Below are 21,858 nucleotides of genomic sequence, written 5' to 3'. Positions count from 1 at the left end.
CAGTCCAGTGCAGCTATATAGATATTTAACCAAAATCACTTCATAACTAAAAAGGTATATATTTAATTTGAAAACAAAACCTTCTAATTACTTTAGTATCAAATATTTCAATTAGCCCACTGTGATGGCATCCCCTCAGTGCTGGACTCTTTGATCAGCAGACCCCCACTCCTCTGCATCAGTGTTAGTTCCAAAACAAAGTGACATACTTCCAGGCTGATGTATTTTAGTGTCAAAAAAAAAAAAAAAATCAATATTTGCTGTGGCAACCTGCTGTCATTATCCAGCCAGCAATATTAGATTGTTACATATACCTACCACAGGCAATAATAGCTATTATAATGCAAGATGATGACATTTGCTGCAATGACATCAGACCGTTGTGCTCCTGAGGGCTAAGGGAACACTGCATCAAAACATCTTTACATTTGCCCATGTTCCTCATGATTGAAAACCTCTCCAGAGTCACACACTGGTGAATGACTACCAAAAGTAGCTCTCGTCAGGGTGCAGCTGGCTCCTCCTCATCCCCATGGAGGTGACAGTGCAGGGTCCTCACCAGCTAGAGCCTGTCCCACCACCCCCAGTCAGGAAGCAGAGCAGAGCAGACCTGAGAGTGCCCAGCGGCCATCCCTAACCCAGGGCATCAGGCAAGTCCATGGCAACAGGCTGAAAAGTCAAGACCAGAGGTCTGGGCCAGTTTCCAGATCAGCAGGGTACATTGCCAGGTACAGGCATGACTGCAGCAAAGCTCAAGCTATTAAAGATGTGAGCCTCAGCTTGAAAGCAGCTCTCAAAAGTAGCATGAGGACCCCCCACTGAGGCATCTCAGCAGAAACATTCAGAGGAAGCCTCTGCTGAGGCTCCTTATCTTTCTTTCAAGGCTACCAGCTACATCAGCCCTGGGCCGGCCTTGAGCCCAGGCACCCAAAGGCCCAGGGCTCTGAGAGCTCTCTCAAGCAGCTTTTCAACATTTTAATGCCATGTCAGCTCTGTGCCTCTTCTCAAGGCTCTGCGCCTCTTCTCAAGGTTCTGCTTAGTCATATTGTTCCTTTATGTGCTATTAAGTCTGTTTACATTTTTATTATACCTCTTTAACATTTGAGGATATGATACATGGTACTTTAATTCAGCTACAGCAAGTTCCCTGGCCTGAAGAGGTGATCCCCTGGTATTTTCCTGATTGAACACATTTCAGTGAAGAGCCTTGGGAGACATGTTCAGTAGGTCTTATTGCTCACTAGTTTGAACTTCCCCTGCTGACCTTATTTGTCTCCCAAATTCTTTCTGAACTCTTTCACAGCTTCAGAGGTAGGCTAGCACACAAAATAGGACAGAGACCCTTCTCTACCCCCTAGACAAACTGGCACAACTGACAACCTGACTGCTAAACTCCCTTATCCTCCAGGACACGGTGTCACCACCGCAAGTCACTGTTCTGTGCAAGCCCCCAAACCACAGCTGGGAATCATTTCCCCAGCCCAAAGCTGCAGTGGTGACTCTTACCAGTACGGAGGAGTTGTGTGCCATGGTTCAGGGCCAGTCTCACATCTGCTTGGTCTGCTAGTAAAGATGTGGTAAAACATTTCAAGAGTGAGCAGACTGAGCTGTAAACAGGTTTCCTTTCTCTCATGGGTTGCAGGATTCATTGAGGTTTGACAATAAGGTTGGAGAATGGGAAAAAAAAAAAACAAAAGAAGAAATGGGAATGAAGCTTGCTGCTAGCTATATGGAAGGCAGATTTTTGTAGATGAAATGTCAGGTGACATCCAAGTTATAGCAAAGACTTGACACTTTGGGATGCTTTTGTTATCACAGTTTCTTTATCTTGATTGCTGCCATATCTCATTTTTGAAAGACTTCTAACATCTAATTTCCAAAGTTTTGTGCATAAGAAATAACTAGTCTGTTTAATCTCTTCAGGACAGGGACTATCTCTTCCTTTGTGCATGCATAATAATTAGACCCAGCATAATTTAGAGGCTACAAGGGAGACAGGAGAGTTCAAAGCTATATGCATGGCATTTTCCCTTTAGTTTAATTTCAAACTATTACCCTTATTCTTTTCATACTGCCCAACAAATTAATATGACCTACCTAAATGCAATTGTCCCTTTATCCCTATTGCAAACACTTAGAGCTGTGTTTACAACTCTGAACATATGGGCCTTACAATGGGAGTCCTGACCCAAGCTTATGTACAAAGGTGCAAGCAACCCACTATAATAAAACATGGCAACAAACCAGCTCATTAAGAGAAACTCTGGCAGTTATCAATTACACTGTTGAATGAAAGCATTTGTCAGAGCTAATATACAGCCAAGCATCCATGGAGCACTAGCTAATTACCAACCAAGTCTTTCCATTTACTTGATTGAATTTGGCAAGTAGATACAGCATGTGAAACCACCACTCTGCAGGGCTTGCACTTAGAGACATTGGCTCTTCCTGACAGGAAATTGCTTTTCTCCCTTAATGTTTCCACAAAGAGCTAGTAAGACACAGGAAATACTTCTGGGCATTTGGCATCTGATGTTCATAGAACTTCAGAAATCCCTGTAAGCAGCTAGGACTAGAGGTAAGAGTTGGCATGCACAGTAAAGTTTTTGACTCAAAGCAGCCATAGCTGCACCCCTTGGCACTCCTGACATGCAGCTCTTATTAGATAAAGGATTTTCCAGGAGAGAAGCTGACAATCACACTTTGGGTGGATTGACAAAAGACATCCATGAAAGAGGAAGAGATGTTTGCAATACACTGTTGCTCATGGCTTTAGGAATCAAATTCACATTTCAAGAGTGAAAAGTTTCTGCCTGAATTCATGACTTCATGTCATGTCATGACTTCATGTCATGAATTCAACGCTCAACGGTCTACAAGTAATTAGAACTGTGAAATTCAATTTTATGTTCTTAGCTTAAATATGCTAAGAGAAAGAGGCATCCCACTTCCTGAAGATCCTTAACTGCCTGTTTTTCCATTATATTGCATCAGGATAGGAAATCTCAGAGCCCAAGATAAGTGCATAATAAGCTCTAACAGACGTCTCTACCTTTTAAGCTGATCTGGGGAGCACTTTTTAAAATCTAAAATATTTGTCTAAGGAAGAACACCACTACATGAAGGAGTGTGGTGCTGGGAGAAACCCAGAAACTATGAATGGCCTTAGACTCTGCTGATGACATAACAATCTCTTCCTGTTCTGACTGCTCCAGTCTGCCATCAGCCTCGCTTCTCAGCATCAGTAGCAAGCAGAGATGGACACAAACTTCTAAAACTTTAACAACAGTCACAGCTGTAGGAAAGCTGGGCATCTCATCTCTGTATAACAATTAGCTTGTAGTTATTTGCTTTTGCTGTTAAACCTGGCAAAATAATCTTAACATATAATTCCTAAAATAGGACAACTCATTTAAGTCATTCCCTAGGAAAGCGTGGGAGTGTACAGCTGCCAGTGAACAACATGCCACTAACAGAAGGGCACAAGACACCTCAAGTCTTCAAATGTTTCAACTCTACTTCTGGCAGGATCCAGATGCCTTACAGCAGAGAGTAAGCTTGTCTACAAACAGTAAAGAAACTTTTACCTCTAAGACACACACAATCCCTCCAAAACACCATTTTGGGAATTCTTTATGCATTGTGAAATGAGGCTATAAGCCCTACTAAGATTTATACATCCTTTACATACTACAAGCCCTACTAAGATTTATACATCCTATACATCCTTAGCCTTTAACAGGAGACAAAGGCTAAACAATGTAGGAAAACACACAGACACCCATCAGAAGTAAAAATGTAACGTCCAGCCACAGAAAGCTCCACTGTATTTCAGATAACTTCTGGTTTATGTAAACTACAAACATGTCTGTAGAAAAATCAAAAACTAAACTAATTTCACTACAGTTCAGATTGGTGGATCCTTGCATAAGACATTATATGTTCCAGACTTACGCTCTTACCAACATGCTTTTTAAAAGTATTGAAATTATTTACATCCTCCTTTGGTTTTGAGCTTAGTGCAGAGTTTCTTGTCTGAAGCATAATGGCCTGTGACACACAGACAATTCAATGAGATGAAGTATTGGCCCATTTTGTCCTTAAACCTCTGTATGGTGCTAAACCTATGACTATAGAACAGCAAGGTGAACACATAAGAGCAGCAAGTTCTCTGCTTGTTCAGCAGATATCAGTTATTTATTTCCAGTTTTAGCCTTTATCCTTCCTATCAAAGCATCCTTGTAGCAAACACATTTACCAATCAAATGTCTATGTTCATGTGCACTGTAAGTGGCTGAAATAAGACAATATTACTCAAAATTTATCACTTTAGCCTGGTCATAGTTTAGTACTTGGTGATTAAAATTAAGCACCTGGGGAAGTAGTATGCAGAACAGGGGCCTTAGGGCAAAGGGACACAAGACAGTCATGTTCAAGAAAAGGGAGTGAGAAAAGAACAGCCTCTTGGAAAGAAAGAAAGGATGCACTGATAGAAGATGTGGGGTTTGGGGAGCTGGAAGCATGTGGCTTTCAAAAGAGGGAGCAGTATTACCAAAGAGTAAAAGGCCAGGGTAAAAGACATAAAATGGAGACCATAAGGAAGATGTATTTTAGTGATGGCTTGCAAGAAGAAAAAGAAAGGTGACAAAGATACAAGCCAGCCATTAATTTCATTACTCTAAGTGTCATTATTTAGGATAGCATTTTTTAGAAGTCTGGACATGTATTGAATGTGAAAATGTTGAAAACCAGACATTTTAATAGATCCTGTGTCCTGTTTTTATTTAATGAGGGGGGCTACGGTGGCAGCTTCTGTAAGAAGCTTCTAGAAGTTGTTTTCCCTTTGTCTGGTGGACTCAGCTGGGCCTAGGGTGGACCCGCTGTTGGCCAGGGCCGAGCCAATTGGTAGCAGAATGTTCCCTGATAACGCCTCTGCAATAACATATTTAAGAAGGGGGAAAAAAAAAAAAAAAGGGAAGAGAAGATGTGAAGAAGCTGAGTAGGGGCAGAGAGGAGGAGGCGCAAGCCTTGTGGGCCTTGCAGGCCTCACCCTTTGGCCTCCCGCTGGGCGGCTGTCTGGGCCTAACTCTGCCCACCCCAACCAGAAGAAGGGAAGAGAGGAGATGTGAAGAGAACCGGAGATGCATCTGCCAGCCTGTTGTGAATTATTTTTTGTGAGAGGAACAGCTGCAGACACCAAGGTCAGTGAAAAAGGAGGGGGAGGAGTAATGTTACTCCTGGCAGAGATTCCCCTGCAGCCTGTGGTGGAGGCTATGGTGAGGTAGGCTGTCCCCCTGCAGCCCACGGAGGAGCAGAGATCCACCTGCAGCCCATGGAGGACCCCACACGGGAGCAGGTGGAGGCCTGAAGGAGGCTGTGGCCTGTGGAGGGCCTGCTGGAGCAGCCGTTCTGGAAGGACTGCACCCCATGGAAGAAATGACCCACTCTGGAGCAGTTCATGAAGGACTGTAGCCCATGGGAGGGACCCCACGATGGAGCAGGGGAGGAATATGAGGAGTTCTTCCCCTGAGGAGGAAGGAGCAGTGGAAAGTGATGTGTGATGAACTGACTATAACTCCCCATTCCCTCTTCCCCCCCTGTGTCGCTTGCGGGAGGAGGGAGGTGGTAGAGATAGCGTTAAGCCTGGGAAGAGGGAGGGTTGGGGGGAGGTTATCTTGTTCTCTTTCTCATTATCCTGCTTTGGTTTTAATAGCAAACAAATTGTTTTCGCCAAGTCAAGTCTGTTTTGCTGGTAGTGGTAACTTTAAGGATCTCTCCCTATCTCAAACCTCGAGCCTTTTTTCTTATATTATCTCTCCCTATTGTCTTGGAGGGTGGGGGGAGTGAGAGAGAGACTGTGTAGTCTGGTCCCAATTGGGGCTAAACTACGACATCCTGAAAGCATTAGTTCCACTCCAACTCCACTGACAAGTTTGGCTGCATATTTGGCACAGGCTTTAAGACAAGCCATTTCAGAAAATCTGAGCTTAGTATTGCCCCCAGCTGTAAATACCAGGCTGATAAGAAATATTGGGAACATTGCTTAGATCTGTTTGTATCAATTGGCTGGGAAAAGTTAACAGGTGAGAACAGGTCATGTGAATCTAGTTCAATTGACACTGACTGCTTCTGCTAAGTTCAGAATTATGTTTTTTTAAAATTTCTTTTATCTCAATAGCTTGCGTGTGCTGAGAACTTCAAAATGCCAGAAACTGTTAATGAAGTATTCAATTAGTAACACCACACATTTACATGGATGGGGAACTCAGACCTCCAAAAAAGGTGGGTAGCACTAAACACTCTTGTAATTATAATTTGTGCAGACATAGGGTATGTCAGTTTTCCTTTATAACCATTACTAGAATTTTTTTTTCCATCAAAATAAGTTATCTTTCTGCCTCAGAATAAGCTAATCAAACTGATAGGCAATTTGTGCCACTGAGGCCAACATAAAGCTTCTTGCACTGTCACATCTTATGGATTTAGTGATAACCACAAAGGCAAAATTAGTCTAAAGTAATCCAGGCTAATATGATAGTTTAAGTGACATACTGGTTCCTGTGTCCATGTGAAAAAACAAACCAAACCAAAACAGAATTATACCAGCTAGAGGCTTGGCTAGGCAAGAATTTAAGAACTAGCGCATGGTATCATTAGAGACACATTTGTCAAAAGTACTGGTCTTGGAGGCTAGGTGCTAGCCTTCTGGCAAAGCAGATTCTTGGTTCTGGACTTTCACTGACCTCAAAAGTCACTATCCTTCCCTCTGCTGCAGTTTTCCTTCTCAATCTGTTAAGTTTTGCATTTAGTAAGTACCAGCTTTTTGCAGGTATAAGGAAAATTAGTAAGGCTTCCTGAAATATCCAGGCCTTACCAGGATTTAAGTCTTATTTATCTATTTTCTTATGTTTCACCTTGTGAGGATGAACTTGCTTAATTTTATTAAACATATGTTCATTTTCAGAGGTACAGTTGATTCAAATACAAAGCGTAACTTTCCAGGCACTGCTGTACGTAAAACTTACTGTGTAATACACTAGAAGTACAATGTGTGACTGTCAAGATATATAGTCTGAAACTTAGGAGGTAATTCTTTGTAATTAAATGGATGAACAAAAGTTAGGATGATCTGAAGCGATCATAAATTGTTGTTAACTCACTGGATGGGTACCAGTTTAAGAAATACATACAGGTATAATTTCTATAATTTTCTACAAGAATAGCAGATCCCATGTTTTATAAAAGCATTTATTGAAAGGAGTATGACTAAGAATTCTCAGAAGTAATAATCACTCTGGGCGCTAATAAGTGCCTTACAAGCCACTAAACAATTTAGACTATTTTCACAGCTTAAGGCTAAGCTGCCCTAGCTAGTTGCATTTTCTCAATTCACCACTGGTGAACCATTAGCACTGGTAGAAAAATGAAGATCTCATGGAGACAACTGAGTGGGCTTAATATGTTGGCATCTAACCTGGAGCTAGTGTGCAGAAAAATGCATAATGTCATAATGAATGAGATACTCAAAATCACCAACATACCATAACAGTTGGAGAACAACCTTCAAAAAGAAATTCCTGTTTTCACAGGTTTCCTTCCTCCTACCTCATACTAAAATAAAGATCACTATGTTTTGACTCTTGAGAGAAAAAGGCAACATTCCATATCTTTCCTTGGAGCATTCATAGTACCTTGAGCTTTCTTTGCTCAAAGCTTCTTTGTTTTGCTTTACAACTTGAACACAACTTCTCCATCACACAATTAGAGATTGACCTCCTTGCACACATAAATGACTTGACGCCTTTGTAAGAGACATTTGCTGTCTATATTTTACAGAGGCATAGAGAAAAAGTTAAAAAAAAAAAAAAAAATCCCAAGATTAAGTCCTGACTTCACTAACACCCAGTAGCATATTCTTTTTACAAAGTGGAGTCAGTAAGGCCAAGTTTCACCGACGATCCTCCTGGTAATAAAATTGTTTTTTCTAAGCGGGAAAGAGTTTATCTAATTTGAAACTTGATTGCCCTCATTAATGTATTACATTATATATCCGTATGAGTACCAGAATATTTTGCAAAGGTGAAGAAATAATCTGATTAGATGTCAGTGAAAGAAGAGGGTCTGAGCAGAGTTCAGCCTAACGATCTGTAGAGAAAACCTTTGTCCTAGAGGTAAAGTGTTGAAAATTACCTGAATTGTCTTGAATGTAGTTGACCCACCCTAAATGTTTACTTAAGTAACTATGAATCCAAAGAAAACCCACTGTACTGAGTTCTTTATCTAGAGCTACTGCTTCTGCCATTTATTAGAGCAACCCAGCCTATAAAGCAGATCTTCTGGAGAGTTTGATTTCTTTTGCTCTCTGCTCACAGGTTCATTCTTATTTTGCCTGTTATTTAAAATATCATCTAATGTTCATTAAAATTAATACGGCAATACTAACCTAAATATACAATATAGTATAATCAACATGACATTAAAAATAGTGAAATAAAAATACTGTTCTATTACAAAAATTGTAAGCTTTTCAAAGACCTTTTTGGTTAGATATTTCTAAAAAATAAATGATTCAATCATTACTACTTGCATTCACACAACTGTTGCCTTCTCAAATTTGATTCTGCCTCTACATTTCTAGAAGTGTACACAAAAAAAAAAACCCAGGAGTTTAAAATCTAATTTCCAGATTCTAATATAATTATTTAGAAATGACTGCTGAAAATTTCATTTATTTTTTAAAAGTTATCACATCTCTTTTCCAAAAAGGATTAAGAAGTTAATCACTACATTCTTTACAAACTGCATTATTTGATCACCTCTCTGAACAAGCAATTTCTTTTATACCCTCTATTACTGTCTGTTAGGATTTAACTTTCTCTTTAAGGCAGGCTAAAACCTGTTCTTTGTGGTTACAAACAGATCTTGCATAAGCCTTCAGCAGCATTTGATGTGGACAGCAAACATGCAGGATCCCAGCAGAAGCAGCCAGATTGGGGCGGTTTGATGTTTATTACACAAGGTCAGTTGAGAACTCTGACTCATCTTGCTGAACCGCTGCAGACTCAGCACCGAGTACTCTTCAACCAGACTTGTCATCTCAGAGGATATAGGTAATACTTGAGCTTATACACCTTCACAGTTCAGAAATCCTGTGTCCCTAAGAGGCTGTGAACATTTCTGTATCTATTACTGCCTATGGACTCAAAGCCTGAAACACACATACAGGCTAAAGGGCACAGATGCATAAAGACAGGACACAGATAAGGTAAACACTTCAAGGAACTTAGCAATGTATTAGCATCAGGTAACACTCCAGTGAAAAGCAATGCTAAGTTTGTGACTGCTTTGGCCAGACTTCTCAGCAGATACTTGGCCTGTGCAAGCTCCATGTTACCTTTGCTGAGGCAGCTTCCAGACAGTCCAGTTTCTTCAGCAAAATCCTGTACCCTGAGTGCAAAGCCATACTCAGACTGTCAGGGGCTGCTTTCCTGCCATAGGCTTACCTTTACCAGGGAACTGCCCAATTTCCTCTTAGGCAAGAGCTTTGCTATATAAAAAAAAAAAAATGAATGAATTCCTACTTAGACTTCGAATTTCCCAAGCTGATGAAGGGCTTGGGGTGGGTTCGTAAGTGGTGAGGTGTTTCTGGATACAAGTATAGTTCGAGGAAAACAATGAAACATGGATTCTGTGCAAGTGGCTTATAAAACTCAGGAGCCTGTTATCACAAAGGCTACAGTTCACACCTCAGTCCTATTAAGATAATTGCACTCTCAGGAACAGTACAAGCGCAACGTAGGATAAAAGGCTCAGGTGCAGAAGGCTCAGTGGTTTTGGCTGCAGAAGAGAGGGATCAGGCTGGACTGAAAACTATTCGTGCAAGTTCAGACATTCGTTTCTACTCCTACAATACCACCCTGAGCATCTCTGACTTCCATCCAGCATACCCTGTGGCAATTAACTGATGAAAGTAGTGACAGGGATGACAAGAATAGTACAAAGAAAGGGGGAAGGACAAAAGAAAGCTAAACAGCTAGAACATCTCTAACTTCAGAAATATGTGACCTTAAGTACTCTCCTGTGCGTTCAGAGGAGTAACTACAAAGGATAATTTTAGCTGAAAAAAAAAAAAATCTTGTAACATTCTATAGATAGAATTTTCAGAAGCTTTAATTGTAGGTTTAATCTTGGGAGGAGAGTCAGTCCTGTGCTGAACACAGAAAAGTGCCAGAAGTAACTTTGAATTATTTTTTAAGCTGACCAATTTAACACAATTTATAATGGGAGGCCAAAACCTGCTGTGTCCTAAGTCAAAATGCCTTGATGCAGTTAGGGAGGCAATTAAGTAAAAATTGCAGAATTAATTTTTGGATATAAACTTGCCAGATGGCCCACTGACCCATAAGCATGCCCTCAGCAGAAAGCAGCAGATTGCTGAAGATGGAGATACCCCAATTTGTGACTAAAATAAGATTAGAATTTTTAAGCAAATTGCTTAATCTTTTCTTCAGCACAAAACTGCATTTCATGCCCTGTATCTTTAAAGCGGATATAACATTAATTTGCCACATGAAGCTATTATAAATTTGAATTCATTATTATCAGTAAAGACATTTTAAAAAATTACGGTATTTTGCACACTTGTAATGGGTTGAATAGGACTTTCAAAGCTTCAGAATTACAAAGTCTGTTCCTGCAAAAATTTATGCGCATACAGAGCTTGAAGTACATAAGCAATCCTGATCTTTTTGATGGCTACACAGCTTTGATAGGGTCACTACTGCAAGGCATATATAGTATAGGACTCATCCATTAGAAATCCAATCACATGCATTAAATAAGCCCATGTCTGCTAACTTGCAAACTCATTTAAATTGTTAGGTAGTCACACACCATGTAGTCTTATTAACATACACTGCAGACTATACTGTTAGCTGCTACTAAGATAAATACAGTAAGGAAAAATATAACCTTATCTAAATAACTTGCTTGACTTTTGTGTAAGTGTAGCAAAGCTTGACTATTGTTGACTAATTCAAAAGACACACTTGTCAACATGAAGTCAGCCAGTTATTTACAATGAGCTTGAGTTTTTGTATTATTTTAGGTTTCTGCTGTATAGAACAGACACACTAAGTTACAGAGATACATCCAGCCTATGCTCTGGCCCACAGCCTGTCCACCTTGTCGAGCGCTAGAAATATTTTACATCAGGACACAAAGGGCATTATTAGGTAAGAAAGCAGAGGGATCTATTGTCAGGGCACTGTGCAGGCTGGAAGATCCCTGTGGGCCAGACAGCTCAGGGGAGACCCCCAGGTTGGCAGGGCCCTTGGGGGGCCTCAGCTCAGCACTACAGAACCTAAGCAAGAGAAGAGGGTAAACCAGAGCCTGGGTCAAAAGGTACTTCTGTGGTCATGAGGCAGGACCATGGCCAGGCTGAGAAGTCAGCTTGCAGGTCAGGATCCAGATCAACAGCATCCATAACCAGAGCCACAGCTGCAGCAGAACCAAAGACCAACACCCCCTCAGCACAGCCCACACAGAGCCTGGGGGCTGGGGTTAAACAGAGTCCTCAGCCTGTGAGTGTGTGTGGAGGCCCCAGGTGAGGCTGGTCAGGGCCATTAAGGCCTATGAGTGTCCCCAGGAGCCTAACACCCATTCCCTCTTTACAAGGTAGAGAATTTGTTATTTTGTGTGTAATTGAGTTCAGTGAGAGCATGCAGGGCAGGATGGGGCTCCTGAAACCCATTCTAGTGATAACTCGGTGCTAAGGGTCAGTGAAGAGGACCTTTAGGAGCAGTCTGTAAAGCTAGAATACAATCCCCCCTCTCTGTCGAGGGTTTGGCTAGACAGAGGGGTTTGTGGTTTTAAAATGTACCATGGGATCTTTAAAAACCAAAATCAATGAGCATGTCAGATTTCTAACTGATCCTAGGGGTACTTAATTAATGGCCCCTGTAAGAAAACAGCCTTTATCCCTCTAGCTTCTGATCAAGAGCTGTGACCTACTAGGAAGAGCGCTCGGCTAGAGAGGCCTACAAGAAGAAAAACAATTGAGGATTTTGTCCGTGGGCCTGTTTTGATAGAAGCCGGAGAAAGCTGAAGGTAGGGCTAGGAAGTGACCAGGGGCAGGAATATAATTTCACTAGCAAAATGCTGCGGTAACCGCAAATTTCTCTCACGTGTCCAGTTCAGCACAGGAGCCTTCCATAGAAAATACTCTGGTCTACACCCCTGTAAGGGGAAATCAGTGCATGGTTGTAACTGGCATTCAGCAGGTGTCTGATTGCTGGTTTATTGGTGTCAGAAGTTGACCTGAAACCGAAACTGGAAGCATGGCACAAATGTCTTCTGTTTTGGTGAGCGAGCCTGCAGCATTTGAAAAATTGTGTTTCTTCTTAAGCCGTAGCAAAAAGCTCGGCTCTCAAATGATGTCAACTCATGTCTTAAGTCCTCTGTCCTCTTCTCTCCTTCCCACCACTGCCTTCAAGGCCTGCTAAGTTTTAAATGGGACTTGAGAGAGAAGAAAATGTTGCAGGAGCCTTTGCAGAAGAACTGGGCAGACAGTTGTGTTGCTCTCCATCTATGGCTTAGCAGATCCTTAATTTATGAACTGAGGAAGGTTTGGCCTGTTTTGGTATCGGCTGGGGACAACCAGCAGCAGCAGTGGGGCTTAGGGTCCGATCTCTGCAGCACAAGATGGCTTCTTCCCTGAGCTCACCCGTTCCTGATTTACATCGCACCTTATTAGCAGGAGGTGCGAATGCTAAGGGAGAGGTGACCTGGTAGCCACTTGAGGGGACACCTTAGGTTGGGTTTTGTCCCTGTAGTGCTGTACATGTACGGTTACAGCTGGCAGGGGCCAGGGGAGCAAGAAGGAAGTGGCAGCTCAGGAGCTTGGATGTCAGTGGGGCAGGCAGGAGAGCTCTGCCTGCAATGGCCAGAGTCTGGGGACAACTGCGTGGGACACAGGGAGAGGGAAGGCTGGGGAAGGTGGTGTCCAGAAAGCCTGGCTGGAAACAAAAGCTCTTTGGCTAGGAGGAGCACAGGACTGCGTGGGCTGCCCTGGATGATGGTCAAGCCTGTGGCTTCACTCTCCTCGCAGAGCCTGCTGGCAGGTGGATTTTCTTCTCTTTCTGCATGGCCTCATGGGGTTACAGACCACCTGAAATACTGTTTTGCACTTTCTGCTCGGTTCTTCCGGCAGGAAAAGGTATTTTTCCCCAGCGTAGCACGTGCAGAGCAATAGTTGTGGGTGAGAGCAGGAGGTTTATCCTGGGTGAGAGGGCTCTTGCTGAAGAGCAACCCACTGGTGGTACCATTCTGGTTTTTCTTCCTGTGTTCGCAAGCTCCCAGAGGGAGTTCCTCCTTCCTGAGCAGCTCAGCTGAAGGTACAGCAAGGAGTCAGGTCTCCAGCAGGTCTGCTTTCGCGTCAATCTTTCAGGCCCACACGCGGTTCCTGCCAGGAGCACCCTGCTCGGGGCCGAGGCCGCGCCCGGCCTCCGAAAGGGGGCGCGTGCGACAAGGTCCAGGCCGCGGCCCCTCCCCGCTGGGAGGGCGGGGCGTGGCGGGGGCGCGGCCTGGCCCTGTCGGCCCCGCGGCCGCGGCCGTTGTAGCAGGAAGCGGCGGAGGGGGCGGTGTTTGGGGACGCTGCCGGCAGCGCCTGGGAAAGTTTCTGAGGGGGGCGAGCGGGGAGGGTCGCGCCTCCTCGCCAAGCCGGAGGAAGAAGGGCGGCCCCCGGCTCTGCCCGCGGCTGCCGGGAGAGCCGTGCTGGCGGCGGGGGCGGCAGCGGCAGCAGCAGCGCCGGGTGCCGCGGCCGCCTCCGCGGGGCGGCCCTGACATGAGATCATCGGCGGCAGCGGCAGCATGGCCTCTGGCAGGAGCGGCGGCCGCGCCGGGCCGAGGGCCGAGGAGGCCAGCGGCGAGCCGGACCGTTCCCTGCAGCAGATGCTGCGGGCGATAGCGGAGGAGCGGAGCCGCGCCGGCCTTCGCCAGGAGATCAGCGGCCTCGGTGAGCCGGCGGCCGGGGCCTCCCCGCCGGGCTGGGTGGGACGGAGGGAGGGGCGGGCGCGGCGCCCCCGGGGCCGGGCGGCTCTCGGCGGCAGCGGGACCGGGACCGGGACCGGGACCCGTCCGCGCCCCTCCGCGGGCTGGGTCAGCCGCCCGGTTCGCCGTGCGCAGGCGGCGGCCTGGAAACCTGTTGTGTGCTGCCGGGCGGGGCTGCTGTCACGGGGATGGGCCCTTTTCCCTTCCCGAGTCCTCGAAAACCGGAGAGGGCATCTGTCCGCTGTTGTCTGAAATGCCCTTGGGGGAAAAGGGTCAGAAGGCACCATGCACGTAAGCTGGTGGGTTTTTTTTTTTTTTATTGCTATTATTCTTTAAAGGTGTAAACTATCTATCATGCGTTTCGGAATGCAAACAAACCCAATTTTTTTGTCACTGTTGCCCATGCATGCGGTCATATGGCTCTCAAATGATCTCTGTAGATGTTTTTTTTCCCTCTTGTGAGTCAGACACCTCCCTTCTCTGAGTAAATGACTTAATGCTGCTTGCCATGGTCTAGGAAGCACCTAACATCGTGGCTCTTGGCGGTCAGGTGTGGGGTTTTTTTGGTTGTGTGTTTTTTTTTTTTTTTTTTTTTAAATCGTGGACATTTTCTTCAGCTTTCTGGCTATCTTGTTTATCTGCATCTTGATCAATGCAAATTCTACGTGACACGTCTTTATTTAGCTTGTGGCAAAGCCTACGCATTGCAAAATAAAAGTTTGAAGTTTAAATTCAGTTGACTTTAGGCAACAAAGTGGTTAGCTGCCTTAACGCAAATACTTTGCATCAGGAAACTTTGGGCTAGGCTAGTGAGTACAAATCCTTCATTTTTATGTGCAGCAGTCGAGATCACAAACAGAAGGTTCTGATATGAGGACTGGATTCTACCTTATTCAGAACTTTAGTATATTCTGTATTGGGCATGTGCTCTAAGGGAACGAATGCCCAGAAGTTCTTGCAGGGTCATCGCTTTGAATTACAAACGCTGATGTGCAATACTTCTCTTATTCCTTCCATGTGGCCTTTACTAAAGGCTCCTGCTTCCTCAGCTTATTTGTAAGGTCCCGAAAGTCTCAATTTCTGAGTCTTTCTTAAAAAGTTACAATGAGTTTTTATTTGAGTTTTGCTGGCTTTGTGATGTGGATTGGCCTGGGAAATCTCTCAGGTTCTCCTTCTGACCTTTGTGCATCCGTTTGTCTGCCAGTGCTTACTGTGGTGTCCACAGGGAGGAATGAGCTCTCCCTTCTTTATTTTTGCCTTGCATATAATGAAAGCTTGTGCAAACAAACAGAAATGATGAGTCTGTCTTGTTTCCTTATGCTTTTTTTTCGAATGGCATTGGATTTCCAGGCATCACTGTAGCGTTAAAACATTACAGAGCCAGAGAAAGTGTTGTGTCAAAGAAGCTGTAAACAAAACAGGAAAAAAACCTCATGAAATTGAAATGCCTGTGAGATAGCATTCATTCAAAAGCTGTTGTCAGCTCGTGTTTGGCCATATCGTGCTTGAATGAAAATAAAGACTGCCAGGAATAGAAATATCGCCATTGCTTTCTTTTTACTGCAGCTGGAAAAGGGAGAAACTGGTGGCTGATAAGAACGCAGAAATGCTTCCTCTCTGCTTGTGTTTGAACACACATCCACGGCAACTCATGATGAAAAGTCCCGTTGTGTAACTTTTGGATAGTCACAGGAGTGTTGGGACGGTATTGCTCTTCGGCCAGGTGAAGACTTGAAGGGCAAACCTTGGGAGACCTGCTTAGGTTGTGGCACTGAAGGGCTGGTCCTAGCTGTGGAGATTTGCTTGTGTATGTCTATAGCTGTGTGGAAATAAGTTATACGTCTCCACTGGAGTGCCTCAAACGTTCTGTTTTTATAGCCAGGAAGCAGAGCTGGACTTTTAGCTGAAAACACTGCAGTTTGTCAAGATCATAGAATCATAGAATGGTTAGGGTTGGAAGGGACCTTCAAAGGTCATCTAGTCCAACCCCCCTGCAAGGAGCAGGGACATCCCTGACTAGGTCAGGTTGCTCAGAGCCTCATCCAGCCTGGCCTTGAACGTTTCCAGGGATGGGGCCTCCACCACCTTTCTGGGCAACCTGTTCCAGTGTTCTATAACTCGCATCGTAAAAATTTTTTTCCTAATTTCCAATCTAAATCTACCCCCCACTATTTTAAAACCATTACCCCTTGTCCTATTGCAACAGACCCTACTAAACAGTCTTTCCCCATCTTTCTCGTAGGCCCCCTTGAGGTACTGGAAGACCGCTATCAGGTCTCCCCGGAGCCTCCTCTTCTCCAGGCTGAACAGCCCCAACTCTCTCAGCCTGTCCTCATAGGAAAGGTGCTCCAGCCCTTTTATCATCTTGGTGGCCCTCCTCTGGACCTTCTCCAACTGGTCCATGTCCTTCTTGTGTTGGGGGCTCCAGAACTGGACACAGTACTCCAGGTGGGGTCTCACCAGGGCAGAGTAGAGGGGGAGAATCACCTCCCTCGACCTGCTGGCCACGCTCCTCTTGATGCAGCCCAGGATGCGGTTGGCCTTCTGGGCCACAAGGGCGCATTGCCGGCTCATGTTGAGCTTCTCATCCACCAGCACTCCCAAGTCCTTCTCCTCAGGGCTGCTCTCAATCCATTCTCTGCCCAGCCTGTATTTGTGCCTGGGATTGCCATGACCCAGGTGCAGGACCTTGCACTTGGCCTGGTTGAACTTCATGAGGTTGGCACCGGCCCACCTCTCCAGCCTGTCAAGGTCCCTCTGGATGGCATCCCTCCCTTCCAGCGTGTCGACGGCACCACACAGCTTGGTGTCATTGGTGAACTTGCTGAGGGTGCACTCTATCCCACTGTCCATGTCGCCGACAAAGATGTTGAACAGGGCCCAACACGGACCCCTGAGGGACGTTATGCCTTTGCAGCAAGTGCTATGTCCTTGCCATAGGTGTTTCTGCCCAGAGCAGCTGCAGGTGTGGTGGGCCTTGAGCTGTGTTGGTTGTGGGACAGCATGGCAATTTGAATTCAGGTAGAATCTGTTTGATGATGGCTGTTTCTGAGCATGGTTGCTGAGTATCAGTTCTTGCTGGCACTCCCCTTGCTAATCCCCAAGCACTGCAGAGTCAGCAAGGGGGGCCCCTCTAAGGATTAGAGATTCCAAGTGAGGTTGGCATAGGGACATTTAAATTGTCATGGCATCTGACCGCTTCTTTTAAAATCTGTATGTGCTATTACTTAAAGATTGGAAGGAATGTATTGGGAAGCTTCCATAAGGCCTAGGAGACAGAGAATCTCTCTGTGCTATAAACCTCCACTTTTGTACATTGAGGGGTTTTCCAAGATCTGAACTTCGTTGTGTGCTGCACATTACCTGTTATAGAGCATTGTCCCTGCCAGTGAATGAGTGCTCTTTTTGTCTGTTCTGTGATTTATTACTTATGAAATAAATAGTTTAAATACTTGTGTGAGGAAAAACACTGAGCTTTTGGGGTGGTGTTCAGTGGAAATTGAACAGGTGAACAGGAGGTTATTGGGTGTAATCGTGTGTCTTAAATTTATGCACATCTGGACTGTGCTCTCAAATGCTGTTGCAGGCACACAGCACGGTCAGCATAGCTGTAACCCAGCCCTGCTAGGCCCTGGCAGGACAGCAGATGTAAAGGCTTTTCCTTGAGTTCAGTACTCCTGAAAGTAGTCATGGTCCCGTACGGGTTCAGTTGGCCAACACAGAGGTTTTCTCTGCCTGTTGTGCCTGGGTGCAGTTGTTCAAACCAGTGCCAGTGCTCCAAGCTGTGGTATGGCACCTGTTGGGCTGCAGGAGGAGCATAGCCACAGCTGGTTTTATGTTAGTGGTATTTATCTTTTTAAAGGCCGAATCCTCTTCAGCTGTGTCAGTAGGTTAAACCTGTTGCGAGTTTTTCAGAGTTGTCTTGAAATCAGCTGGCCAAGACTTTGTGTTAAATTCTGGGGTTTTCCTGAGTGCTGTTAACCCCTCAACAATAGAATGGGATTCGCTGGGTCATAATGTGGGCAGCCTCTCTCCTTTTGTGTATTTCCAGTAAGTGAGCCCCTGCTTCCAAGCCTAAGGAGGAAATTGCTGGTTTTGCTGACACTGGCTTTTGGTGAGAGACGTTGCTTTGTTTCAGGAGTATCGCATGAGCGTTTGAACAAGTATTGTCTGAAAATGTGAATCCCCTTCTGTGGGATCTTCATTATTGTCCTGTTTGTGTAATGTAGCAAATCCGGCACATCTGACATTGTGCTTCAAAGTAATGACTCATGCGTGACTCCTTACCAAGCTGCTGAGAGGAAAGGATGATGTCTCTCCAGGAAGAAGCCTGGACTGGATGTTGGTGTCATCCAGGTGTGCAGAGTATGACAGTAGTGTTGTGCGCAGAGCTTGCGCTGAAATGCCGTTTGTTAGAGCATTTCTCTGGCAAAATGGTTCTCCTTCTGGGGGAATGACAAACTTGCTGTGCGTGTCCTCAGCCAGGCTGCGTGTAAGGCTGTGAAGTTACCTTTTTGGTCAAAGCCCTGAGCTGGGAGGGTTTTAGTTTTGTTTGTGCCTGAAACGACTGTGTTCTGTGTAATTTTGTCAGATGCTTGATTTCCCTGTGTCCTTCTGTCCTCCAGTGACAAATTGCCCTACCTTTAGTGTAGCACCGTGTGCTTGGGTGGAGGTGTGACAGTGCATACTGGAACTTATAATGAGTAAGAAAAAAAGAAATGGGTGGATCGGAGTAAGGTGATGAACTGTGGCTGATGGGTAATGGAGACGTGTAGCCAGATGAAAGATGGAGAAGTCGTAGGGATCCCGAGAAGCAAGTGGCTGCCTTGTGGGCCATGGGAAATTGGGAGTAGAGAGGCAGTTGAAAAGTGCTGCCACCAGGCACTGAAGATGTGTAATGGTGGTGGTCACAGGTGCCAGTGGAGAGGCTGGACCCTGCAGAAGGCCAGCTAGTCTTGTCAGTAATGAACTGTTTCTTCTGTTTGGCTTCCCGGTGTTAGAGGAGGTGTTCTCATATTTGCCTGGCTGTTGCTGAGGGGGAGGGCAGCGGAGGGTGTACTTGGCATAGGGCCAGCAGAAGGAGGAACGTTCATCCTCAGAGTCTGAGGGCTGCTTGGACTGGTTTGTGCAGCAGTGCAGCTCAGGGCTTGTGATATGAGTAAAGACAGTGGGATGATTCATGTGCCAAATGATCTTGATGAATAAATCCTAGAAATAAATAGGTGTCTCACCTTCCTGAGAGAGGGAAAGGTGAGGTGGCGTACAGTAAGTGCTTGTGTACATGAGCGTTGTGAAAATAGGGTGGAAGCATAAAGACCCAGGTGGGAAAATGTGAAGGATGAAGACCTGGAAGAAATTTTTTGGAAAGCAAAAGAGGTTAAAATGAAGAATTAAAAATAGAAGTGAATAATTTGGATTTGAACGAATTAGATTCAGTCCTGAATTCTGTCATAGTATAACACCTTTTAATTAAATTGTGATATCCAAGAAGGATATATTTGCTTCTGAAAGAAAGTGTGACCACTGAGCAGGTGGAAATGTCTGCTGAGAATTTGCTGCAGTATGGAGCTGGTTTGACAGGAGTAGCTTTCATGCAGAAACAAAACATTCTTCATTCATGGTTCTTTCTGGAGTTAGTTAAGTGGCTTGTCCAGTCAAAGGTGAGAAACTAGAGAAGCTGGGAAGCTTTGTTTTCTTTTGATCTGTGAAAAACAAGAAGTAATGAAAACTTGAGGGACCTGTACAGCCAAATTGAGTAACTATGGCTAATGTCCCCTGTAATGAGTGAGTTTAATCTACAAATATGTTGATAAATTTACTTTCTTTTAATTCAACACATTTAGAACCATTTAATTTGAGTTTAAAATACAATTTTTATTACTTGTACCTTAACAGTTGTACAAGTTCTTTTGTCCTATTTATAAAGTGTTTTGCAGCTGATGAATAGGAGATGTTCCATGAAAAATGAATAGTCAAATATTGAAGGAAAAAAGCTGCTAATGTAAGTAACTTATAGTAAAGTAAAATAAAAAGATTTTAGAGTAGCTTCCTAACAAGTAAAAAAAAAAAGAAAGATTGCAGTGTTCCAGACAGGAGGAATCTCTACTTCTTTCCAGAAGAAGTTGTAGAAAGTACAAACGCAAAGCAGGATCAGAACAGATTGTTTAAATCAGAGTTAAAGTAGGTACTTTGAAGTTGAAGTAATTTAACCGGTTCGATCCGGGTATTGAACCTCGGATTTGTGTTGGAGAAAGATGAGCTAATAGCAGAAAAAAACAACCTAATGCAAAAATGAGTATGATGTGATTTTTTTTTTTTTTTTTTTTTTTTTTTTTTCTCCAGAGGTAGGAGGGGAAGATGATTTTAAAGCTGGGTTTTTTTTTTCTTTTGTTTTGTTGTGGTTTTCTTGCCTGGCATAGAAAAGTTCTGAAAGCAAGCGTGCATGTAGACATTGGATATGTATTTGAGTGCTTGGATAGGGTGGTGTAGGAGAAACCACAGCTGGAGCTGGTTCTGAGATCCGGTGGGTTTGGCCATGGGATGGGAAGGTGTTTCTGCTTGTCTAGCAGGCCTGTGTAGAGGACGGATGGGGTGAGGGACATGCTGGCCAGGTCCTGGGAAGGATCTGTCTTGCTTTCTATCCCAGCAAAGCCCGGGGTGAGGAGCAGGGCTGGCTGTGCTGGAGAACAGAGAGTGGGAGAGAGGAGCTTGTGGGGCTGGTCTGGGATGGGCCTCTGTAAATGGTACTCATGCGAGGAGTACTGGTTTTACTCCAAGGACATCAGACTTGGGCAAGTGTGACAGAGGGTAGTTTTGGATACTTGCATCAGGGTTGGAGCAGGTAATTTTAAAACCAGGGTGCAGCGCCAGTTTTTAAGGTAATGTCTTTTGTGATAACGCATCAGTGAGAATAAAGTAGTTGAGGCTGGCTGCTGGGAAATTTCTTTTCTGGCAGGGCTGTGCTGGGTGGCATGCTCTTTGTTGATGAGATGACCTTTGGTTGGTATCACGGAGCAGAAGAGAGGCTGTGATTCTGCTGTGGTGTGTTTCTGTGCTGCAGTGATAGGGACTGAGAGGGGGCCGAATGAGGAAATCTCACACTGGGACTGGGAGTCCTTGTGATAGGACGGTGTAGAACTACAGACAGAGGCAAATAATGATCTTAATATTATGTCTGAACAGAAAACAACTGGTGTCAGAAGGAGTACGGATGTCTTGTGCCTTATGATGCGTTCCATCCTACCACTTCTGCAGTCAAGCATGGGATATTCAGGAATATCCATGTAGGATCAAGTCGTGGAGAATGGCAGTCTGGGGTAAACTCTAGGGCTGCAGTCCTCCAGGGTAAATACATTTTTATTTCTTTTTTTTTTTTAATGATGGTTCACTTAAAATTCCATTTTCATTGTTTATTAGAACCTTGTTCATGCTGTTGTCACTAATGGCGTGTTAAGCTTTCCATTACACACCAGTATTTCAGGGGATTTGTAGTTTGGCTATGAAGGTTAGTGTCTGTCAAGCACCTGACAGAAGCTATCCCAGATCAATACTATCATGTGGTGTGGTGGGGTTTTTTTTATATATTACGGTTTTTGTGTGTTTTTTTTGAGTAATTGGGTTAGTAGTTTATTTTCTTTCTTCATGGAGATGAAGCTTTATGTGTCTTTTGTCCTACTTGAGAGCATAGGTGTTCAAATTATGAGAGTCAGGCTGGAGATGCAAGATGTAAGCAGGCAAGAATTTTTTTAAAAAACAACACAAAACCCACAAAGCCCCATCTCAATGCAAAAAAACCCAAATACCCTTCAG

At 44.4% G+C, this 21,858-nt stretch overlaps 2 protein-coding genes across 10 annotated transcripts in view; both read left to right on the top strand.

Annotated features, from left to right (window-relative positions):
- LOC147602149 (uncharacterized) overlaps nt 1-21,858 on the top strand; it is a 214,208-nt gene that overhangs the window by 170,677 nt on the left and 21,673 nt on the right. The window lies entirely within an intron of this gene.
- The window catches only part of KIAA0930 (KIAA0930 ortholog), a 79,521-nt gene continuing 71,311 nt past the window's right edge, over nt 13,649-21,858 (top strand). For 5 of the 6 annotated variants that reach the window (XR_015259969.1, XR_015259966.1, XM_086757762.1 and 2 more), the window contains exon 1: nt 13,649-14,014. Coding sequence is in view for 3 of the 6 variants with exons in the window: in XM_086757762.1 (XP_086613888.1) it covers nt 13,870-14,014 (145 nt within the window). In the remaining 3 variants the exon portion in view is untranslated. The remainder of the gene's footprint in view (nt 14,015-21,858) is intronic. The other variant, XM_086757784.1, reaches the window with a different exon arrangement.

The sequence above is a fragment of the Chlamydotis macqueenii genome, chromosome 1 (assembly GCF_036417535.1).
Source record: "Chlamydotis macqueenii isolate bChlMac1 chromosome 1, bChlMac1.mat, whole genome shotgun sequence".
Taxonomy (NCBI): Eukaryota; Metazoa; Chordata; class Aves; order Otidiformes; family Otididae; genus Chlamydotis; species Chlamydotis macqueenii.
This window is presented reverse-complemented; position numbering and strand designations above follow the sequence as displayed.